Source organism: Parus major, chromosome 1 (assembly GCF_001522545.3).
Source record: "Parus major isolate Abel chromosome 1, Parus_major1.1, whole genome shotgun sequence".
Taxonomy (NCBI): domain Eukaryota; kingdom Metazoa; phylum Chordata; class Aves; order Passeriformes; family Paridae; genus Parus; species Parus major.
The window spans coordinates 49,525,475-49,547,179 of NC_031768.1; the positions used below are offsets into that span (position 1 = coordinate 49,525,475).

Genomic DNA, 21,705 nt, shown 5'->3' on the forward strand with positions numbered 1-21,705 from the left:
AAACAACATATGTGTAGAGTTGAGTTTTGCTACATTTTAACAGACTCACATTTCTCCCCCAAAAGCTTGAGTGTAAGCACACTAGTTGTTCTTAATTACTATATTGGCAGCACTAGCTGATGCTTTATTTGGTGACTGATACTGTTTGTAAAATCTCATAAAGTAAACAGGCAGAGATTTTAACAGATCAGAAAGGGGAAAATATCTAGGAATGGGAATAGGAATAGCAATAGCAATAGCAATAGCAATAGCAATAGCAATAGGAATAGGAAGTGTATATGGGCATTTTTTAGTTGTTTTTTTCTCCAAAATGGAAATCTTAAAAGTAGAACTAAATGAGTCCTGATGTGGATTTAAATTATTAAGCCAAATGTCCTGTTGGTGAAGATTTGGGAGAATAAATGTTTTCAGGGAAGTAATAGGAATTACAGAGATGAACGAGTTGGATCCTACATCAGCACAGCTGGCTTTGGGCTGATACATGCCGGAAACTCTGATAAACAAGGGAGCAAGGGACCACTGGGTGACTAGACTGGTGCTGCTGACTGCACAGTTAAGATACTTGAAATTCAGATCACTGTCTTCCAGCCACCCAGATCTGTTGACCTGTGCTAATGAGCAACATGCATAAATTAGCAGGGTGAATGGAGTGTCCCATTGTTACCATCCCTTGATTCGGAGCATTGTAGGAGATGCAGTTGGGAGGGATATCACAGCTTCTGAGAGAGCAGATTTCCTTTGCTTCTTTGCAAGGTTTTGTTTGTAATTTGAGTGTACTTCCAGGTGTGAAAATACATTATAATGATGGTAGTGTAAATAATAAATATATCAAGTATTGATATTATGTAGCACTAAATAGGACAAGGAGCATCAAAAGGTTTTTCTCTGCCCATCTGAGAAACTCTTGGAAGGATGTCTGACCTCCATTACTAAGGTGTCTGCCAGAAATTCTGCTGATGACAGGATGATTTTTCTGCATAGATTGAAACTTGGTTCCTTCCCTCATCCCTGATACAATTTCAAATCAAAGGAAAAAGTTTGCTAACCTGAAAAATTTAACCTTCTATTAAAAAAAAAATGTTAATTTAACTACTGTACTATATGACTGTGAATTCTCTTACTTTTGTTGCATTGTTTCTGAGTGATGAACATAACTAATTCTTGTGGGATGAAATGAAATAGAATTGATTTCATAAAGCCTACCAGCATAGAATTTTTCCCTGTTGCTAGTGTGTAGGGAAGGGTCAGGTTAAAAATCTGATGGTTGCAAAGCTTGTTCAACTTCGTATGTTTTTATCCTTTCCTGAGCAGAGCATGAAATGTCTGTTGAAAATAGCAGAATATTTTCTGTCAAATAATTGAATACTTAGCATCCCAAGGAGAGACATACACCCTTTTACCAGTAGGAAAAAATTTCTTGACAGCAGAAGGCATTATATTATGTTTCAAAAAAACCTGAAGAGGCAATTAATTTGAATCTTACCCAGTTTAAATCCCTACATAAATTCACATGCAAAGTAATAGTGAATATAAACACCCAAGTCCCCAGTTCAGTTTTTTGTTTTAGCAGGGGTGGAGCATGTTTTGAGTGCAATCTTGACCTTTATTTTGATGGCAAAAATCCATCAGGATATTGTTCTTGCCTTACTAAAGAAGATTATTGTCATCTTAAAGATGTTTGTGGTTTTCCTTGGCAAGGGAATAGCCACAGTGAGGGCCCACCTAGTTTTTCAGGAGGATGACCATGAGAGCATGCCCATGAAGCCACCTTGACCCAGTGAAGTCCGGAGGAGTGGAGTTGCTTGGCTACCAGCCTAATCAAGGCTCTTGGAAAAGTGTTACGGTGTATTTATTAGGAAAAATGGACTTTGAGTGCAACTGGAACAATTTCTGTGACGAGCAAATGTGTTAAAGATGTATTTCCTAGTAAAAAATGTACCCTGTGGTCATAAGCCTGCTTACAGAAGAAATTTTGATCTTAATCAAACCTTGCCTTGCTTGTGAGACTTGAGAGCCTAAATGTAATTCTGCCTTGGTGAGAAAGTGTTAAGAGGACCCATTCATGAAAACAATACTTTGGTTTCCTCCTTCTGTTGGGAAATCCTATGTTTGACTCCACTGAAGAGAATGGGAGCTTTGCCAGACTTTGAGGCCTGTGTCCAAGCTGGATATCTTTGTGGCTGCTGAGCTGGTGTAATGATAAACAAAGAATTGTTGAAATTTGGCTTTTTGGTATGTGTGAAAAATACATTAGTGCTCTGCTGCATAATTAATTACAAGTGGAAAAACTCTACTTACTGCAGGCTGACTATTTGCTGTGTGGAAATCAGGATGATTTTAATAATGGAGAGAAGAAAAGAAATGTTGCCCACATGATGCAGGAGATCTGTGCAAGGCCAGTAAAAAGATTCAGTAACTCTTCCAACTCATGTAGTCATGAGTCCCCCTCTCTCAGGAGCTGTGTGTCTGAGTGGTTTCTGCTCCTTTGAGGGGAACTTTCTATCCCAGGGTGCAGATGAAGCCACCAGAAATCTTCCAAATACTTGCAAATACAGAAACTACAACTGTGTAAATTTCTACCTCTGCAAACTATGACGCTCTGTGACAAAACCTAGCCTTGTATGAGACAGTGCCCAGCTGGGAAATTGGCAGCAAGTCTGGGGGAAGAGGGGAGAAATTAAGGAAGAGAAAAGAAGTGGCAGTCCTTGGGAAAGGACTATGAGAAGCTGGGACTGGTGAAGCCCAGAACATTGCTTCAGGTGAGACTACTGCTATAAATAGGTGTGGAAAACCACAGCTGCAAGGAGAGGTAGTGGTTTTTCTTCATATTGCAGTAGTGTATCAGTACTCTGTTCATGTACTGGGACCTCACTGTACTTTGTTTTGCAAACACAAAACAGCCATAAAGGTGTGGCAAGGATCTCGTAATCCAAATGAAAGGAATACATATATCATTGATATGCATGGCTGTAAAGCCAGGTACAAGGTAGTATATTAAACAGAAAAGCTTCTTGTACAAAACATATACATCAGGATTCCTTGTTAACAAAAATGCTCAGTAACATAATCTGTATGGCCCCTGAGAGTTACTGTTTAGGTTTATAGGATGTTTTTCTCTTGTTCTTTTATAAAAAGAATCCCTTTCATTGGGAGAGGGTGCACTGGAAGAACAAAGCAAGCAAAACTATAAATCTCAGAATTTATTGATTAGAAAGTATGTTAGGAAAAGAAGCCTAAATCCCTGAAGTATGATCTTGCACTCAGTAACTTTTTTGTCCCCCAAATGAATTAAATTATTTAGTTCCTTTTTTCCTAGACAAATGAAATAGGTTATGATAGTTTTCTCAGTTACAGATGAATACTTGGCAGTATATACTCTCACAAAGGAGCTTTTAGAGGGCTATGGGGCATATAAAACCTAGTCTTCTGAGATGGCTTTCTGTTGAGGGTGGCAGGCTGTTTTCACACACAAATACATATATTTAGAAACACCAGAATGTACACTTCAGTGTGGTCAACCATTTAGTAGTTAACAAAATCTGCTTAATGACACAGAGTACGACAGATGACCGCCCTTAATTGTATTACACATAGGTATCTGGGGTAATCAAATATTTAACTTATCAATAATAACCCTTCTGAACAGGAAGAAAGTAAAGGTCATTCACATGAGCTTCAGTCCCGGTGGAAACAATGTTCTCATTTAATATCACTGACTTGGCAAGATGTTAGTGGCAATTTTGTCAGCTAAGGATACAGAACAGAGAATTTTTAATCACCACTGCAGTGATCAGTTCCACATTTGTTACTCTGACCAGCAAGAGGAGGTGGATGTACACTGGGACTGACTACAGTGTTGTACAGTGTGAAGAATCAGAATTAAAGATAGAATTAGAATTAGGATAGAATCAGAATTAGAGATAAGAGAAGAAAGTAAAAGCAAGGTAGAATTCAGTGAGTCCTGCACTAGAAAGGAGGGTCTGTGCTCTTCGAACAAATAACTGGAACAAAGGTGAAAGACATGCATATATGCACACACTCATCTTTCCTCCATAATGAAAATTTCAGCTCATCCTATGGCTGCAACACAGTCATTTTTATTTTCCTGTAAAAAAAAATTTCTGCTGAGATTACCAGTATTGACAAGGCTTGTTTGCAATATGTGTTGACAGAAAAGTGTGAAGAAAAAGTATGAATCAGAAACAAGAGAGGTAAAAAGCAGGGCCCTGTGATCTCAGAGCTGAGCTGTAGGTGCTCAGCTACCCAATTTTCTGCTCTGTTTAGAAAGAAGCAAAAAAGAAAGAACAGACTTGGCATTGACGCAACCTTCGTCTGGAAGGAGAGTTAGTATGGCTGGTGCTGGAGATCCTGTGAATGATCACTGCTGTTCTGCCAGCTCTGAAACCAGGGGACAAAATAAGATGCTTTTTCTCTGCTACTCCAGGTTCAGCTCCCAGGCCTGAACTAGCATGCATTAAACATGTGTGTCACACAAGATTTCAGGAATTATTCCTGCTTTCAGGAGGATATACAATGCTTTGTCTTCAGATCCAAAGAACAGACCCATTAGTTCACTTGCAAGTTCATTGTGAAGATATGTTTCCCCATTGCTTGAGGTTTCCTTTTTTTTCATGAATTTTCACTCCAGTTCAGAAAAACATTTGGCTAAGGCAAAGGAAGCTAATTTTGAAGATTTTTCTAAGTGAAGGTTTATGCTGGCTCGTGGTCACTTAGTAGTCTTTCATTATAATGTGTAGATACATGTATTTATGCATATATGCACTTTCTAGGAACTATTTAGAATATGAGTATGGCTGAGCACTGGAACTCATTGCCCAGATAAATGCCTTTTTTTTTTTTTCTCCTGTCTTTGAACATTTTCAGCCTTAAACAGGACAAGGTATGAACAACTTGGTTTACCTCTGAAGAACCTTGCTGAGCAGAAAATGTATAGTTCTTCCACAAATGTGTTTTAATGTTAGTCTTTATTCCATGATAATAGACCATATTACAAAAAGGGTGTTAACATGGGCTTCGACATCCAGAGCAGTCTTTGTGTTGTGTTCAGCCATCCTGATGAGCTGGAAGGGTCAGTATTGCAGCTGTGCATCCTCTATAACATGCACATGTTAGAAGAAATACTTACAAATATATGTAAACTGCTGTCATGTGTCACCTCAGAATCTCTGACAAAATTTAAGGACAGGTGTCTGACTTAATATGAGTCCATCCGTCCAAACCAAGGGAAAGGTAGAGCAGGGAAATGGAATTATGTTTAGTATTACTGAAAATGTTAAGTCTGTGTGTAAACACGATAGCCTTCCTGTCAAATGTTTCTAAAACCTTTACAGGTAGAAACAAACTCTGTATGCCCTGGCGTGTTAGGAGAAACATGAAATTCATCCTTGTTAAGGCGCATCTCAGTAATTCAGTAGAGCTGGTCTGGGAGTTGATGTTGCTCAGGTTTGGCTACTGCTGGATGTAGTAGTGCAAGTTGTCATACAGCCACGAATTTTCTCAAAACCAGGAAGAAACATTTTAATGATGTAGGCAATGTCTAGGTGCAAAGTAGTTAGCATGTAATTCCTTTGCTTTTGTACACAGTGTCTCTCTAGGGTAAAACTTTGTCAGTTAATAAGGGTTAAGTAGATGGAAAGGCTTTGGTGTTGTTTTTGTTTTTTTCTTGTGACATTTCAGAGTTCATCATAGATTTGATGAATGGATTTTCTCAGTCAGAAGTGCCTTACAGTCCTCCAGTCAGCAGATCTGGGAGGTGTGCTGGAGCACCTCATAGATGCTTACTGGCCCAGCTTTCTTTCCTTAAAAACTCAGAACAGAGGAGCAGTGTGAGAGGATAATAGGGTGTGTATTTGGGTCTCAGCCCACTGTGGAGCCAGGATGCACCTCAGAACACCAAAGTGGAAGAGCTGGAAAGTGCTTCTGGATCCCTCAGCATGAGTATAGATCAGGAGGATCAAATAGCTCATGTCCCAGCTTAATGCAGCTGATAACAGAAGTGATGAATGGTTTTGGTAAGGTGTGCCATGCTTTAAGTTACTTCTTTTCTTAGTAGGTTCTTTCCTTTTGCCAGAAGTTTGTTCCTTGTATAGTCGAATTTCCACTCCCACCCCAGCCAGAACAATGTTGTGACAGACTTGGGTTTTGCAAGGCAGCTCATCAGTTCAAGTACCTGTAACTGGTTTCAACAGTAAATGCTGCAGACGAAGTCAAGATAAATGATGTGCAGTTTGCTGACTGCCCAAGTCAGGGAATATAACAGATGGGAATGACCATATGGACCTGGAGCAGAGGATCCTCTTTTTACCAGGGCACTGCCTCTGGCAGCAGCTAGCAGTGGACACCTAGAACAGTGCATAACAGGAGAAACTTACTGTGCTCCTACTCCCATCTGCCCATCTGCTCCTAGTGCAATTTCACTCCAGCTCAGGCATTTTCTCAACCAAATGTATTCGAACCATCTTTTATCTCTGTCTTGTTTATCCATGTAATTGTCCCATTTAATATGTGTGCTGTTTGTGTATGCTGCCAAATTCCTTCTTTCCTTCTTGACAAAAAGTATAATTTCCAGTATATCATCACCTTAAAGTACAGTGATTGAAGTAACGACTGCTAATAAAAGAGTAGCACATATTTTCCTTTTATGATCGCCTTAAGTACTGCTTGATATGTTTTAATGTCTAACATTCCTAAGGCAGATGTTTTCCTTTCATGAAACATTAATTAGAATCTAAGAATCAAAGAGGAGAAAAAAATACGTGTGTATATACGCATGCGCATCTGTTTATTAACAGGAAACAGTAGTAACTTCGTATTTTTTTTTTTTAAAGTAAGTATTTGAGTGAGACAAGATTTTATCAGGAGACAACACTGATATTTAAACATCTTATAACAGAAAGCCTACTGTGTTATATAGTAGGATTTTGGCATCTGACTATGAGGAGGAGTTTTATAAACTGTAATGAGAAATAATCTGTTTCATATTTTTTCACGTTGTAGTGTGTAGTGTTATCACTATCCTGAATGGGGCGGTAACATTACATAACCTACCAGAAAATGAAATTACATTATGTGAAAAACTGCTACAAAATAAAGTAATTGAGAACTGTAATCTGGGAAATGTGATTCAAAGCCATTTTCAAAAAAAGCACATAGTACCCACATGTCTGTTAGGGTGTGAAACTTAAGGTCTTAACTAATAGAAGGTATGTTGTCTTAAGTGACATCATCTCCATGAATGAATGGTGTGCTGCTGTGGATGTGTTCATTCAGAAAAGTGCCAGAGGAGCCCAGCAAAGGTGTTGGGACCATGGTCATCCCTGCTTCTGAGGGACCTTGGTGGGGAGCTGCTCTGAGAACTAAAGGAGGAGTGGCAGCTGCAATGGGAGTGTGTGAGCATGCTGTTCAATGTGCTCACAGGGTGCCATCCCACAATCCAAAGGCTAGGATTAAAAAAAAATATGTCTGTAGTTAGTCACCTAACAGCTCTAGTTTCTATAAATGTTAAGCAGCCAAAACCCATGATGCTTCTTTCTGCAGCCCTGGTTCCCTTTGAACACTGAGCAAATGCTAGAGATCCAAGGATTTTCTTCAACTTCTCATTACCCCCTGAATGCAGGCATGCTATACTCTAGCTTTCTGCTTTTATTTAATTTGCCTGTACTTTTAATTACTATTACTTACAGGTTGACCCAGAAGCTTTGCATGTCTCATAAAGTGAAGATTCATATTGCTGTATTTATACACTATTTGAATATTTGAATATTGTGTAGAGACATCTTTTTCCCTTTAAAAACATAAAGCCTGTAAATATCTGTCCAAAACTGAACTGTGGGTGGGTGGGATATGAGTGGTTCTGGCATGTGTTGCCAAAGCATATCATCAGCTCATAGTTATTTGACATGGTCATATCTCCCAATTTTTGTTTTCAGCTTATCCATTTACGTAGTTATTTCTCTGTGTCTTTTATACTGAAACATTACAAGAAGCAACTTTTCTGAGGAGCAGAAGCTGGATTTTCCAGTTGTTCCTGGTGTTGATTGCTTATGTTCATGTTCTCAATTTCTTCACACATATTCTAAATTTAGATGGAAGCTGTGGTAATCACAGCTGATTGCCACTAAAAGGGATGATGACACTTCCCTAACCCATGGCCACAAGTTCCCATCCTCTGCCAGTGGATGTCAGTGCAGGTACTTGGCAGACTCTCCTACTTAGGAAGGCAAACTACCAAAACCTTCTCAGATTTTTTTTGGCAGAATTTTCTTTTCATCATTGTGCATCCTGCACTGGCTTGCTGCAGAATCAGGCGGGTTCCGGTGCCAACACAACTGAAAGTAGCTAGAGTGGGACTGTCCTGATGTGCCATCTCAGCCAAATCTTGTACTCCAGCACCCAGGGGCTGAGAAGCACAAGAGGACCACAATTTGTGTTACACGGTCAGGCTTGCTGAGCCCTTCATCCAGGCTGAGCAGATACTGCATGGGCCTGAGCCCCATCTGCTTTTTCTTTCTGTAGTAGCCATAGTGGAGGGACATGGCTGATACATCCTGGGTCTCACCCCAAAGGGAAGAGAGCATCTGCTTTTAGTGGCCATGGGCTGTTACTAGGGTGCAGCCACAAGTCTCTCAATTAAATACAGGGCCCATAAAGCCCTGGCAATGTGACCCGATTGCTGTAGAGGAGAGACTTAGGTAAGGTGACAGGGATGTTAGGAACAAACTGGTGTGACATGTTAGCCCTGGACCAATGTGTTCTCCATGAGGTCTTTGGAGGCAGGCAGGATGCATAGCCAAAGAATCTGAGCTCATAGTGGAGGAGCCAAGGAAAAGTAGAAATGGTAAACACAAGGATGAAGATGCAACACTGGGACACTGTTTGGGTTTGTAGAACGAAGAGCAAAGCATGGCTTGCTGCACGTCCCTGGCTCCTTGCTGGCCATGTCAGCCAGCCCTTGGCCAGCTCACTGGAATGCCAGCAGCACCCAGGAGCTCATGCTTGGGTGGCCAAAGGCAACTCTGTGTGTTTGCCCCAGGGTGAGCGCACTTGAGCACTGTTCAAGGCTTTAATAAACAAACTGTGCTTCCTAGGCCGCTCTGCTCTACATGCTGCTCAGAAATCACAGGGTCAGTATAAAGACACCCATTACACGTAGTTTTTAACAGTGTTACTGCCTGTGCCAAGGGCTGTTCACAGTCCACACAGAACAGAGGCAAAACACCTAGGAGGTCATGGGCAGCATTCATAGAAAGGAAAAATAATTCTGCAACCAGGACCACGTCTCATGCAGCACGGATCACGTTCAGCAGAACTTGATGGCCATCTAGTGGTGAAGTCCCAGTCGGTGTTAGGTTTTGTGATTTTTTATCTGACAGACAAAACTTGGCCATGTGTGAGTTGCAAAGATGTGTGTTTTCACTTGTAACTGGAAGTAACACAGCTTTATTTTTATAAATCACTCTAAATGCTCACATTGGTTTTATTCATTTCACCCTACCAACTGTACTGGACTACAAGAGTTGCAGCTGCTCATGGAGGTAGCCAGCAGTCTCCCAGGGTTCCCATTAGGTGTAACAATTTCTACACTAACAAAGAAATTACACTGCTTCTAGAAATAACAAACTGAAAATAAATAAAGAACAATCTGACAGGTCAGAACCCAATTTTCTTCTTTAATTTATCATTCAAGCTTCATGTTTCAGCAGTAATTAATACATCCTGCTGAGCTGTTAAGCGTGGCATCAGTCCTACTGCAAAAGCCCATCTTGAGCCTTAAAGGCTGCCTGAGATGCTGGCCATTTACAGAAGACTTGGCAGCTCCTCCTCAGGGTACCATGGTAGATCTTGGCTGATGACAGGTTTCCAAGTCTTCCCTCTGTGCAGTTGCTGGGGGACACTTAAATTTTTGAATTTTGATACTTAAATTTTTAAATTGAAAGAGGCTGCTACAATATGGTTTGTTTGGGTTTTGGCTGGGAGAGGAGGAGCATTGGGGGTTTTTTTGTGGTGAATTCTGTAGAATTTTAAAATGCATTTTAAATAAAAAGGCAAAGTAAGTTAGTTGAAAAAATAAATGCCTGTGAATTCCCTGACACATCCACTTCAAAGTCTTTGTCTACCATGGTGCCATCAAACAGTAGTTTTGGGAACTCTGCACTTACCAGAGACACCTGGCACAGACCACGGCCTTCAAAAGACACAAAATGTTGTTTTGAGGACTTTCCTTCTGTTTGTCTGGTCAGTGAGGGTATTTCATAGAAATTGCTTGAGAAAGAAGAAGGTGTTCCTTTACTGTTTGCATGGCAGAGGGAAAGAGCATTTGCAAATCATCTGGAAGTTACTGTGAGAGGGACTAATCTGAGGAAGCTCAAAAAAGCACTTTGTGCTTTTTTTAGGGTCTTTGGTGATATCCCCATTTAAAGTCCCACAACTCTTGAAAGGTTGACACAAAGCTGGTAGTGTCAGGTAGATTCTGGATCCTTTTCCACCAGTGAACGTCTGCACTGGGGGTGCCCCTGAGCCACAGGAATTGAAGTGGCAGAGGAAAACTACCTTGGACATACGCTCTCACTTGCCATGTGGGTCTCCTCTGCTGGTTTGTCATTTGTGCTGCACGGCTGCAAGGGGAAGGAGTGAGGTGATACTTGCTGGTTCAAGCTGACAGTAGCTTTTCTCCTTGCTGTGCTGAGCAAGTGATGACTATGAAGCTCTCAGAGGATGGTGACAATATTTGTCACCTTCTTTGGCTTGCTCAGTTATTTTCCCTCCTGTGGGATAAGTAAGGTCCTATACTTTTCAGAAAGAGGGAGCAATCCAGTTAAAAAGCAGCAGCATTGATCATTTGCCACCTTCATGGCACTGCTCTGTGCTGTTCTCTTCTGTATAAATATCTGGGAAAGCACAGAGCAGTTCCCAGCAGTGAGATCACTTTCTTGTATGTGACAAATAGCTTTCTATGAGGTGCTGACTCTTCTCAAGGTTCATTTTGTCTCGGGGCTAGAAATTGCAGCAGCATTTTAAGCTTGATCCTCCTCTTATTTAAATGGGCTGTACTATCCAGGATCTGAACACTCTGTTTCAAAATAGGGTTTTAAGACAGTTCATAAGTTGTTTGCAGCAAAAGAGATGCACAAATACTTATTTTTAAAGATCAGGATTTCCTGATTTTGAGCACTGGATATATGTTCAGTATTGAGTTTTAACATGATATTTACACATTTGATTTTATTTCATCTGGTGGGATGTTTAAAAAACCCCAACTGGACTGGTGAAACCATTCTCAGTGAATCGTATAACCCAAGACTTTAATTTGTTCTGAGATTCAGATGCTTAAATGCAATTCCTAAGCCATTTCTGTGAGAGCTAGACATATCTGTATTCCAGTCATATGGTTAAAGTGCTAATGTTTCTTACTCTCTTGGGGACAACTTTTTGCCAGCTAACGTTGTTACTACAGTTCTCTGTCCACTTCTTCCTCCATTTCACAAATTCTTTGCACATCTGTTTATATGCATCATATTGTAGGCAGAAATAATTAATCTGGAGAATCTCTTGCCTAGAGGTGAAACATGAATATGTATTAAAAGAGTACTGTTCAGACAGAAAGTACTTTTTTGTCCCACATTAGTGCTTCAGATTAGGATTGTACTCTGAAAATATTTAAACAAAAATAAAAACGCGTTATTTGGACTACCACTAATTCAAGGGTTAGAGATTTGTATGCAGAGAATAGAACATCAGTAAAATCATGTGCTAATGGTGAGATGCTTTATGCGAAGTTTTAACCGCATATAAATAGAACTCAGCAAGCTCTGGAAAGCACTAGGAGTTCAGTGTATGCCGTAACAGCTATAGCTGTACAGGATCTCCTCTATAACAGGGGCTCGCAAGTCAGTGTTAACTGAGGTGCTTCCCAGCAGATGCATCAACATCAGTGCTCATTTCAAATGCCTGTCTTAGTACCATGGCTTCCCCAAAGGTTCATTCTTTTTGTTCAGATTGATCTTAAGAGTCTAAAAGAGCAGGCTAATGAATCTGTAGCCCATTTACCATGAGTCTCAATAAATCTGGGAAGCCCCAGAAACCTGATGAAGGATGGAGTTGTTCCAGTACTTAACTAAAAAGGCTGATGTAGCTGTGGGTGACTGTGATGGCTGTGCAGTATAATCGTAGTGAGGTTGATAGGATGATCAGTTAATAATGATTTATGGATGGGTAGTACAATTACTGGCAGTCAATCAGAGTTTGAATCTTGGCCTTCCAATTTGATAATTCTTTAATCGACTCAAATGCATTGCTGTAGCAAGGCTTTCTTCAAGTATTAGGTCCAGCACAGTTAGAAACTCATGCAACATTACTTCAGTGCTGTATTTTTCATTGCTTAAAATTTGCATAACTGACAGGCCATAGGACATTGCTGTAAATGGGGTACCTTTAATAAGTATTTATGTGTTTCTGTGCAGGTTGTTCTCTGGCCTTGTTCTAATAAACTACATTGATCGGTGGTCTGAAAGAAAATAAATTTCATTGGCTTGCACATGATAGATTGAAAACTGTTAAATAAGAAAATGAAAAAATCGCTGCTGCAGGGTGATCCACATCTGTTGGCAGTCTGTATTCAAGCAAACAACAGGTGTTTGGCCTAATGCAGGGATCCATAGTTCAGATCTGGGTACTAGAGACATTTTTTCATAGAAGGTTTCAGGCTTTTTATCTATTTAAACTTGTCAAAGAGAAGTTACAGAAGCTATATATAAACTTGTTTAGAAAACAGTTCAGTGAGCTTGTACCTGGACATGTGTCAAATAGAAATAGAGCTCAGATAAAGTCAGGCTGCTTCATTATTGGAGCAGTATTTCAAGGATCATGGCGGGTTTTCTGGGCAGTAAACAGTTCTAAATCAAGACTTCTGTTATTTCACACTGTAGAATATGTTCCAGTTCAAGCACTAATTGTGTCAAAATGTATAAAGGGAAGTAGTTAATTCATTGTTTATGTCACTTCCTTGCACAGTCACTTCTGTTACAGCTGATTTTTTGGGGCCTGGGATATACACCATTCTCTAGCTTAATTTTTTTGCTTCTGTTCTGTTTTTCAGTTCAATTTCACCGTTCAGTATTGAGAGCACAAGGCGTCAGAGGAGGTCTGAGTCTCCAGACTCCAGGAAGCGGCGCATCCATCGATGTGACTTTGAGGGATGCAATAAAGTATACACAAAAAGCTCCCACCTGAAGGCTCACCGGAGAACGCACACAGGTAAGATCTCCTAGCACTGTGCACTGTGGTTAAGACAAGCAGGTGCCTTTCTGTCCAATTTAGGGCATAGTGAGCTTGTCATCCTACACTAAGAGCCAAAGGCCTGTAACTGAAAAACGGAGATGTCTGTCAGTGCATTGACATTCTGGTGCTGCTCAGGAGTTTACTTTTGAATGGAACTTCCCTGTCATCCCTTCTGGCAGCACAAGACTGGTGTCAGCATCAGACTCTTCTCAGATGAAACTCAACACAAAAAGTGGCCTCTAGGGACCTACTTGCTGTGCTTTAACAAAGTGTGGTCATTACTTGGGACCAGCCAGATCTAGTCTAGAGAAAACGCTCAAGAGCAATACAGTGTGGTCATGAATCTTCATCAGCATTTTTCTCACTCTACAGACCTGTTTCTTTTGAAACTACTTGCTGTTACAGATGTAGCTTTTGGATGCCAGGAGCTCATGAAATCCTTCAGTTCAATTCAAGAGTGAACTCAAGTCCTCAGTATGTCTTTCTGGAGGCTTTCAGAGGCATCTACCCCATACTGGAGAGTGAAGTCATCACTGTACGAGAATCGGTCGCACTAGATCCCTACAGCAGAGATGCAAGAGAGGTGCCTAGAGGAGCTGGATCCCATTCAGGGGTGACCAAACTTAACACTCAATCAGTACCTGATGTCCTTGTTAACTTCATGGGCTGTTACTAGGCTATATGACAGGCCTGCAAGGGTTGCTGAAGCAGTGATATGTAATAGTTGTAATTTTATTGGGGATAAACTCAGGAGCAACAACTTTAAGTTACTGAGAGCAAGTCTAAAAGGCAATTGATTGGATAGCTAGAAAGGCAGTGGACAGAACACTCTGAGCTTCAGTGCTACTCCTTAATCTGATGCTGATTTGCTTAAATTAAATTTATTGATTTCTCTGCTCTTAATGGACTTCAGCATTCCTGTAACTCCCTGGAGTAAAGATGGTGTTTATCCAGCATGTAGGAAAATGTTCCTCTTTGCTGAGAATCTGCTGGTGCTTTCTGTGATCTGATGTACTCTTAAGAGTATAAGATATTATTTTAGAAAATTAAGTGAAGGCTTCTTCATTTCAGTTGAGGCTGCATCTCCATCACTCTTTCCAATGTGTCTTTTGGCTGGTAGGACGTTTGTTGAGAGGAGTTCTGAACAAGGCTTCATCCTAATATCCCCTACTAAAACAATTTCTATGAGGTTCAAGTCCCCTCCTTAAATAACAGAAATATTCTGGTGATCTGGAAATTTCATTACATTTCCTCCCAGTCCAATTTTCCTGGTTTCTTCACATCTTCCCATTAAGACAAGCCTTCTTCTCTCTCATTCTTTGTCATGTCTTGTTTTAATTCTTTTTTCTTCTTCCCATTTCTTTCCCCTCTTAAATGTAGTCTTTCATCCCTACTCTTCTAATACCTTTTATATGCCCTTACCCTGTCACCTTTTTCTGGCATTCTTGTTTTACCTCTTTTATCCCAGTCTAACCCTACTCTGTCCCTTTCCTTCTCCCTGCCTGGATTTCCATGTTGTTTCTTTTCTTGCCTTTATTCCCTTTGAGCACTACATGGCTGTAACAGATTCAAAGACAGAGAGCCCAGCAGAGAAGAGCTGCAGAGTGTTTAGTTTGAAACAAAAATACCATTTATCGGCTGACACCACAGGGAAGTCACTCTCCTCTATCCTGCCAGACTGGCGACCAGCCCAGGAGTATAAGCAATCATCGTGTGAGTTACCAAACTAGATGTGGACAACCTCAGAAATGTCACACCCAAGTGAGCCCAGAAACAGAAGAGACTCTTTTCTGCCCTGATATTTTAAGACACTGAGAATTACATTTGTCAGACGTCTGTAATTCTTCAGTGATCTCAAGGGGCAGACCAGTGCTTGCAGGTAATGTACCCAAATCAGTGTTAGATAGTCAACACCACTGAATCTCAGGCGGTGTGCACTTAAATGCTCAGAAGTAGGCACTAAAGGCTTGACAGAATTTAGGTAAATCCCAGTTTAAGCATATGTATCTCTCCACCAGCACAAAAGGAGTTTGTCTACCTGCTGTAATTGTAGGATCCATATCCCCAGCCATGGTTCCCTGGCAGCTGGGTGTCAAGGCTGTGCTATCTGTCTGGGATCTCTGGGTAGTCAGAGCAGAGGGATTGGCACCTCTGGGGCATGTTATTCCCTCTTCAGGTATACCCAGGGATTGGCTTGCAAAGGTGCTTCTCTTTTGCTGCTGAGTACAGAGGAAGCCCAGATACCTGCCAGGCTGTGAGTTGGCTGAAATGAATTTCCACGCCAAAATACAACTGCCTGAACTGTTTCATAGTCATGCTGGAAGTTGGTTTTATTCCTTCAGGGAAAAAGAAAAATAGCATCAAATCAAAAACCTTCATTAGTCAACTGATAACTGCTTTATATTGACATTGCAGCAGGCATGATGAAAGATGTGTAGTCTAGAAAAATGGCCAGTGCTAAATCAGCCAGTGAGAAAACCCATGTCATGCTGTTAAAATTGAACGTGTTTTATGGGACATTTCAGGGGTCTTGATAAGAAGTTGTTATATTCAGACTTTTATGTTGCATTGGCCATGAGCGTCCTCGATGTACTAATCTCACCTTGCATTTTTTATCTTGGCCTTTGCTTTAGGCAAAAGAAGTTAATTATTCACGTATGACCCACAATAATTAGTGCAGTTTTGGATAAGTATAAATGAAATATGACAGCTATGCACGCAAGAGTGAGCAAGTTTCAGTAGGAAAGTTTCTGAGAAAAGATCACAGAAACTCAGCATTGCATAATCTGTACCTTATTTTTTTCAGGCAGGCTGATCTTGCTGACAGTTGTTTACCTAAGCAGTATGTGTTTCAGAACTTTTTTTTTTTTCATTTACTCAATGATCCTAAAGATCTTTTCCAATCTACATGATTTTCTGTGGACAGACACTGAAACATTCACAGTAGTTTAGACATGGAGGAATAAACAGTGTGGTATAATGACAGGATGAACAGATTTGTTGGTTGGAAGGTATACTTCTTTTCATCCTAATGAAGAATGAAAAGAGAATATTATAGATGGTAACAGTTGAATTTAATTCTCTTGGAGTAACACCTTGGTTTTTTAAGTATGCAGTCATCTAGCTCGTCAATACTTGCCAGCAGTGTCCTCAAAACTTAGTGTGCTGGAGTCCACTGGGGGGCGGACTTGAATTATGTATTGTCTCTCTGACTGGGAAAACTGCAAGTGAAACCTCTGATAGATAGAGCATTGCATAGATCACAAGCACTGGTATTAAATTTCTCTTTCTAGTATCAGCTTCTTCTTGTTGTTTTGCCAGATCATCAAATAAAGCTATCAGGAGGTATCAGGTGTGATGCAGCGCCTTTGGGGCTCGCAGGCAATCTTGCAGCTCAGGTTTATCAACTCTTTCTGCAAGGAGAAACTATGAGAAATTGGCTCACTGGACTTGCATTGAGTTAGTTTCTGCTTCAGTGAACTTAAAGAAAATTGCTAATCTGACTCCACAAAGGAATAATCTTTAAAAATGGGAAAAGCAGCAGCAGTTGGTTGCATTCTCAGTTTGTGTTCGTGTGTGTTGCACTTGGCACAGGTGCTGGCCCCAGGAACAGGGAGAGTGTAACTGCTGTTTCCCAGGGGTCTGCACCTCTGCAGCCCTGGTGGGACTCACCTTCACTTTGTTGCTTTTACAGTGGAGATGGAAACAAGTCAAAATGCTATTTTATGATCTGTAGCGGCTATTTCAATCATTTTAGGCAGTACTAATGTTGCCATTGACACTTCCAGTAGGACAGCTGAGTCCTATGGACTAGAAAGGAATACTGGTTCTTTCCACTGTATGAACATCTAAACATCTGAAGTGCTCATGGTTAAATCCAGTTCTAAATCTTGGCTACCCCCTTATCACATGGAGAAGCCTAAGGAGTTTAAAACATTGTGTGAATCATCCTGAAGAAGTAAACAAAGAAAGAAGATGCACGCTTTGAGGTTATGCGGGACATAATTTTACAGTGTCTGAAACACGAGAGATTTGTTCCCTGTCTCTTACCTCCACAGGATCTTCATTTACTGTAGTAGTAATCAGCATTCTGTATTTCTATGCAACCTTATTTCTTATAATTGTTAGTTAAAACTTCATGGAAGAATGTGACAGTGCAGCTTTCTGGGTTCAACAGCTGCAAAAGCCTGGGAATGGATTTAATCCATGGGTGTAGGCACCATATATCCACAGGCATGGCTTTGCTCCTGCCTCGGAGGAGTAGAGGAGGCCAAGGTCTGTAAAAAAGCACTTTTGTGCTAAAAGAGCACTTTTGTGGGCCTCAGATACTGGGCTGCAACTGCTGCTCTTTGTCCATGAGCCCCAGTTGGCACTGGGTCTGAATCACCCTTCTCAGTGCTGCTGCTGCAGTAGAGGGGCTGTTCTGTCAGGCTCTTACAGAGCCAGGCTGAATATAGCCCCTGGGCCAAGTGAATTTTTTAGTGTTTGGTGCTTTGTCCTTGATCAACGCCTATATCATTCCTGAGAGATGAGAGCAAATACCTTTGCCACAGACGTAATGAAGTCTATTTGTCAGTGTCAAGGGGTCTTCAGCAGTTTTACGTGGAGACAGTAAACATCTCAAAAGTACAGATTTGTACCTGAGAAAATGACAGCATTCCCTCCCCAAGATGTTCCTTTGTAGCTGGGTTGAGACACCACCCTAGAAGAGAGAGGACTAGTGAGTACATGGGTGTTTTATTTAGTCTGTGCTTTTCCAAACATTGCATTCCTCTCACTCACTGTTGCTCCATATATTATTTTAATATGAAAGGGCCCCTGTCATTAGTCTTTGTTCACATTTTCCTTTGAGCGCTTTCAGAGTGGACTTAAAAAGTCAGAGGCACCAAAAAAGCTATTTTTGTTCTGTAGGTTTTAAAACTCCATTCATTACCTGTTGTTTTCTTAAGGTCTGTTTAATGCCATTTGCTAACTATAAGTTCCAGAGAGATATTTACAGATTTGTAATCCCTTCTTTAGACAAATATTGGGAGGAAGCAACATTTTTTAAATAATCTGTCTGGATTTTACTTGAACAGTGTAGATTTTTGGTCTCTAACACCTCTTTGTGTTACAACCACCCACCAGACACACTCTTCAAAACCCCAGCTTTTCTTTCTCATGTCCTATGTTCTCCTTGTCCCTGAGCTCTTCCTGCACCATGAAAATCTGTCAGGTGAAAAAACCTCCAACAGCAGGTTCATATGTTGTTTCAGAAACTGGGAATTTAAATAAAAAAAACAAATTTAAAAAGTAACCCGTTTTAATAGGAGGTCCTATTTGTGTTGGGTGATGCTTTTATTTTTTAAGAAATACTTTCTTTTAGTATTTAAAATTTACTGCCAGTTTCAATAAACAGTAGAGCTTTCCAATGTGAAAATGAGTTTATTTCACAGAAATTTTCCTTTCTAGCCTTTCTGCTCTTTCCTTACACAGTTTCTCTGTAGAAGACAAACAGATTATTTAATAAATGAAACCTCAGCCTACTGCCATTGATGTGATGGGCTTCACATTTCAGGACAGAAATACATTTAAAAGCAGATGTCTGCTGGTGCAGTATGTATCAGGGGTGTAAGGGCAGGCTCACCAAAGCCACCATAGCCTAGACAGGTGATGTAGAAGTGGGAACCTCTGGATGTAGTGAGATAGTTGTCCGAGTCCAGATCATTACAGGCAAGTGTCCACACCAAAAGGTGCTTGTACATCCAGTTCTCTTCCAGTAGTCGCTGGAAAGTTAAATGATTTCATTTCTGGCACATTTTGCAAACTCTGAATTCACCTTACACACAGAGAGCAATTCCTCTGCATTGTAGGTCTGATGCTGTGCCGATATGGAAGAGTGCCCGTGTGGTTATTCCAAGGCACTTTGATGGGAAATCAAGTCTAATTGCGTCTGTGATTACTTTCAGTCTCAAGGTTATGAAAAATATTTTCAACAGTGCCCCTTGACTTTGTAAATATGGGGTGCATATGTGTTTTGTCTGTGTGTGGCACGAGGGAATAATGATAATTTCATTATGCAGAATAAGATTTTCTCTAAGACAACCATTTAGTACTTAATGCTCTACCTCCAAAGAACTGCAGTTCATCTAAGGTCTCTGGCGTGATTGTGGTCTACCATGTGTAGCCCTGAAGTGCCATGAAAGCAAGAAAGATGTCTTTACTCCCACCACTTCCAAAACACTTTCCCAGATGTTGCAGCCAGACCTGGAGGAATAAATGCACAGTACAGGGTTTCCAACTCTTGCAGCCCACTCAGTCCCCAGCAGAGGGAACAAGTGTTTGTTGCTGATGATACCCCATGTCCTTTGGGAAGTGTGTCTGAAGTTGCTCATGCCCATCCTGTCCTTGTCAGAGCAACTTTTGATCAGAAGCAGTCTTTGAGAGTGCAGCATGCTCAAAACTGCAAGTAAGCGTCATAAAAGCCTTTTTAAAAATGTTTTAGTCAGATTTTCTTCTTTCCTGCCTTATTTTTTTTTTGTACATAAAAGCAAACAAGAGGTAGACCCTGAAAATTAGTGTTTTCGCACTTCACTTTGTTGCAAATAAGCAATTAGAAACCTGGGTAAATTCTACAAAAATTTCTTGTTTCATGGGAAAGTAAAAAGATCTAATGAAATCTGTGTGGGATGAGGAGTTATTTTTGCAGTGTTTTCAGTGTTTTCTTAGGATATGAAATAGTGGTATTTTGATCACATTAATGAGCTTTCACCTTGCATAATTTTGTCAGTTAATCTTACTTTATAATTGTATATATTTAATCTGTTTTTTGTTGTGGTAAAAAATTGGTATATCTTCTTTTGGAAAGTTTAATTCCATTTCCAACTTAAATGGGAGGTGTGTTTTTTAATGCTCTATTTCTATACACAGCTCAGCACACCAGTGCCCATCCTCTGCTTGAGCCTGAGTTCTAGCACAGTGCAAACACCAAATAATCAGTTGTGCAAAACTGTGTGAGACAAAGCTCATGCCTTGGAGCCTTTCTGTTGTTTTTTGTTTGTTTGGGGTTTTTTTGTTATTTCTTTGGCAGGTTTTTGTTGCTGATTTGGGCTTGGGTTTTTTTTCAAAAAACAAAAGGAAGGTGTAAGTTTCATACTGAGAAACGTAAGTATTCTTCTTAATGAACGCGATGGAGCAATGCTGGGAGGAGTGACACTACCAGCATTGACGGCAGATGTGTAGGGAAGTGTGACTTGTTTGCTGTCCCCCTTGCAGTTGTAGACCAGAGTGAAGGAAAGTTGTTTTATTATATAATAATAAACAATGTCTTATTTAGGAAAGGTCAGACTAAAGCCCAAGCCTGCAGCACCCCAGTTAAGGAGAGTAAATGTGCAGGTCTGCTGGCACCCTCCATACACTTAGCAGCTGATAGAAGTATGGATCTGTTGCATCACCTTTCCCAAATACTTAAGTGAGTAAAGGCTGCTAGAAGAAGCAAAACCCCAGTCTTTTCCCACAGCACTGGAAATTCAGTATATTATTCAGTATATATTTGCTATGGCTGTTGTGAAGAAGAAAACCTCATGTCATCTTCCACTACAGATGTATCTAAAATATATATAATATGGTAAGTGTATATGTATATGCACTCAACATATACTTAAAAACTTATAAATACACACCATGTCATAAAGGAAGCAAATCTCAGGAAGGTTAATAAAACAGTATTTTTCATGAACTGTTGGGATTTGGTTTGACTCCTGGATTCAGGTGCGTAGGAAGAGGCCTTTTACATTTTAAATTAAACATTTAACATTTTAAATTTAACATTTTCAAATGTTTTACTTTTTCTATTTTTACAGGAGTTAAAATTTATCATACTGCATCAGCAGCGCCCTTGGCAATGTACATAACTAATCCTTGTCCCCAAGCATTAATTCATTCTTATTTCACATAGTATTTAGTAAGGCCCATTCTGGGGCAAAGTCTCTGCAGAAGCCCCAAAAAGAGAAGATGTGGAATTTGCTTGGATTCCTCGTCTTTTTTTCTTTCTTTTCTGTGCCTGTGGTTACAGGACAGACTAGAGACAGACATAATGGGTTTTCCTTCTTGAAATACAGCAAATTGAATTTTGTCATTTTAGTCCCAAAGGCTTTTTTTTTTTTTTTTTCTGGGATTTCTATTTAAATAGCATCAGACTGGGGCAGTCTTGTACCTAGAGTGGCATGTGGGACAACAGTAGTAGAAGGAAAGAAGTAGGGTTGCCAAATTAGTGCCGATCTTGCAGAGGGAGTGAGAAGAAGGGCCAGGAAGACAAACAGGACCAAAGCTCATCAGTGCAGTGAAATGAAAATGTGTTTGTGTGTTTTGATGTGAGAAAAGGACTCCTACCTGAACTATCACAAGTGGAGTTCATAAATAATGAGTTCA

At 40.3% G+C, this 21,705-nt stretch overlaps 1 protein-coding gene across 8 annotated transcripts in view; it reads left to right on the forward strand.

Moving 5' to 3' along the window:
• The window catches only part of KLF12 (Kruppel like factor 12), a 209,414-nt gene that overhangs the window by 171,484 nt on the left and 16,225 nt on the right, over positions 1–21,705 (forward strand). For all 8 annotated transcript variants that reach the window (XM_033514320.1, XM_033514327.1, XM_033514329.1 and 5 more), the window contains one exon: positions 13,115–13,272. In XM_033514320.1, coding sequence (XP_033370211.1) covers positions 13,115–13,272 — 158 coding nt within the window. The remainder of the gene's footprint in view (positions 1–13,114; positions 13,273–21,705) is intronic.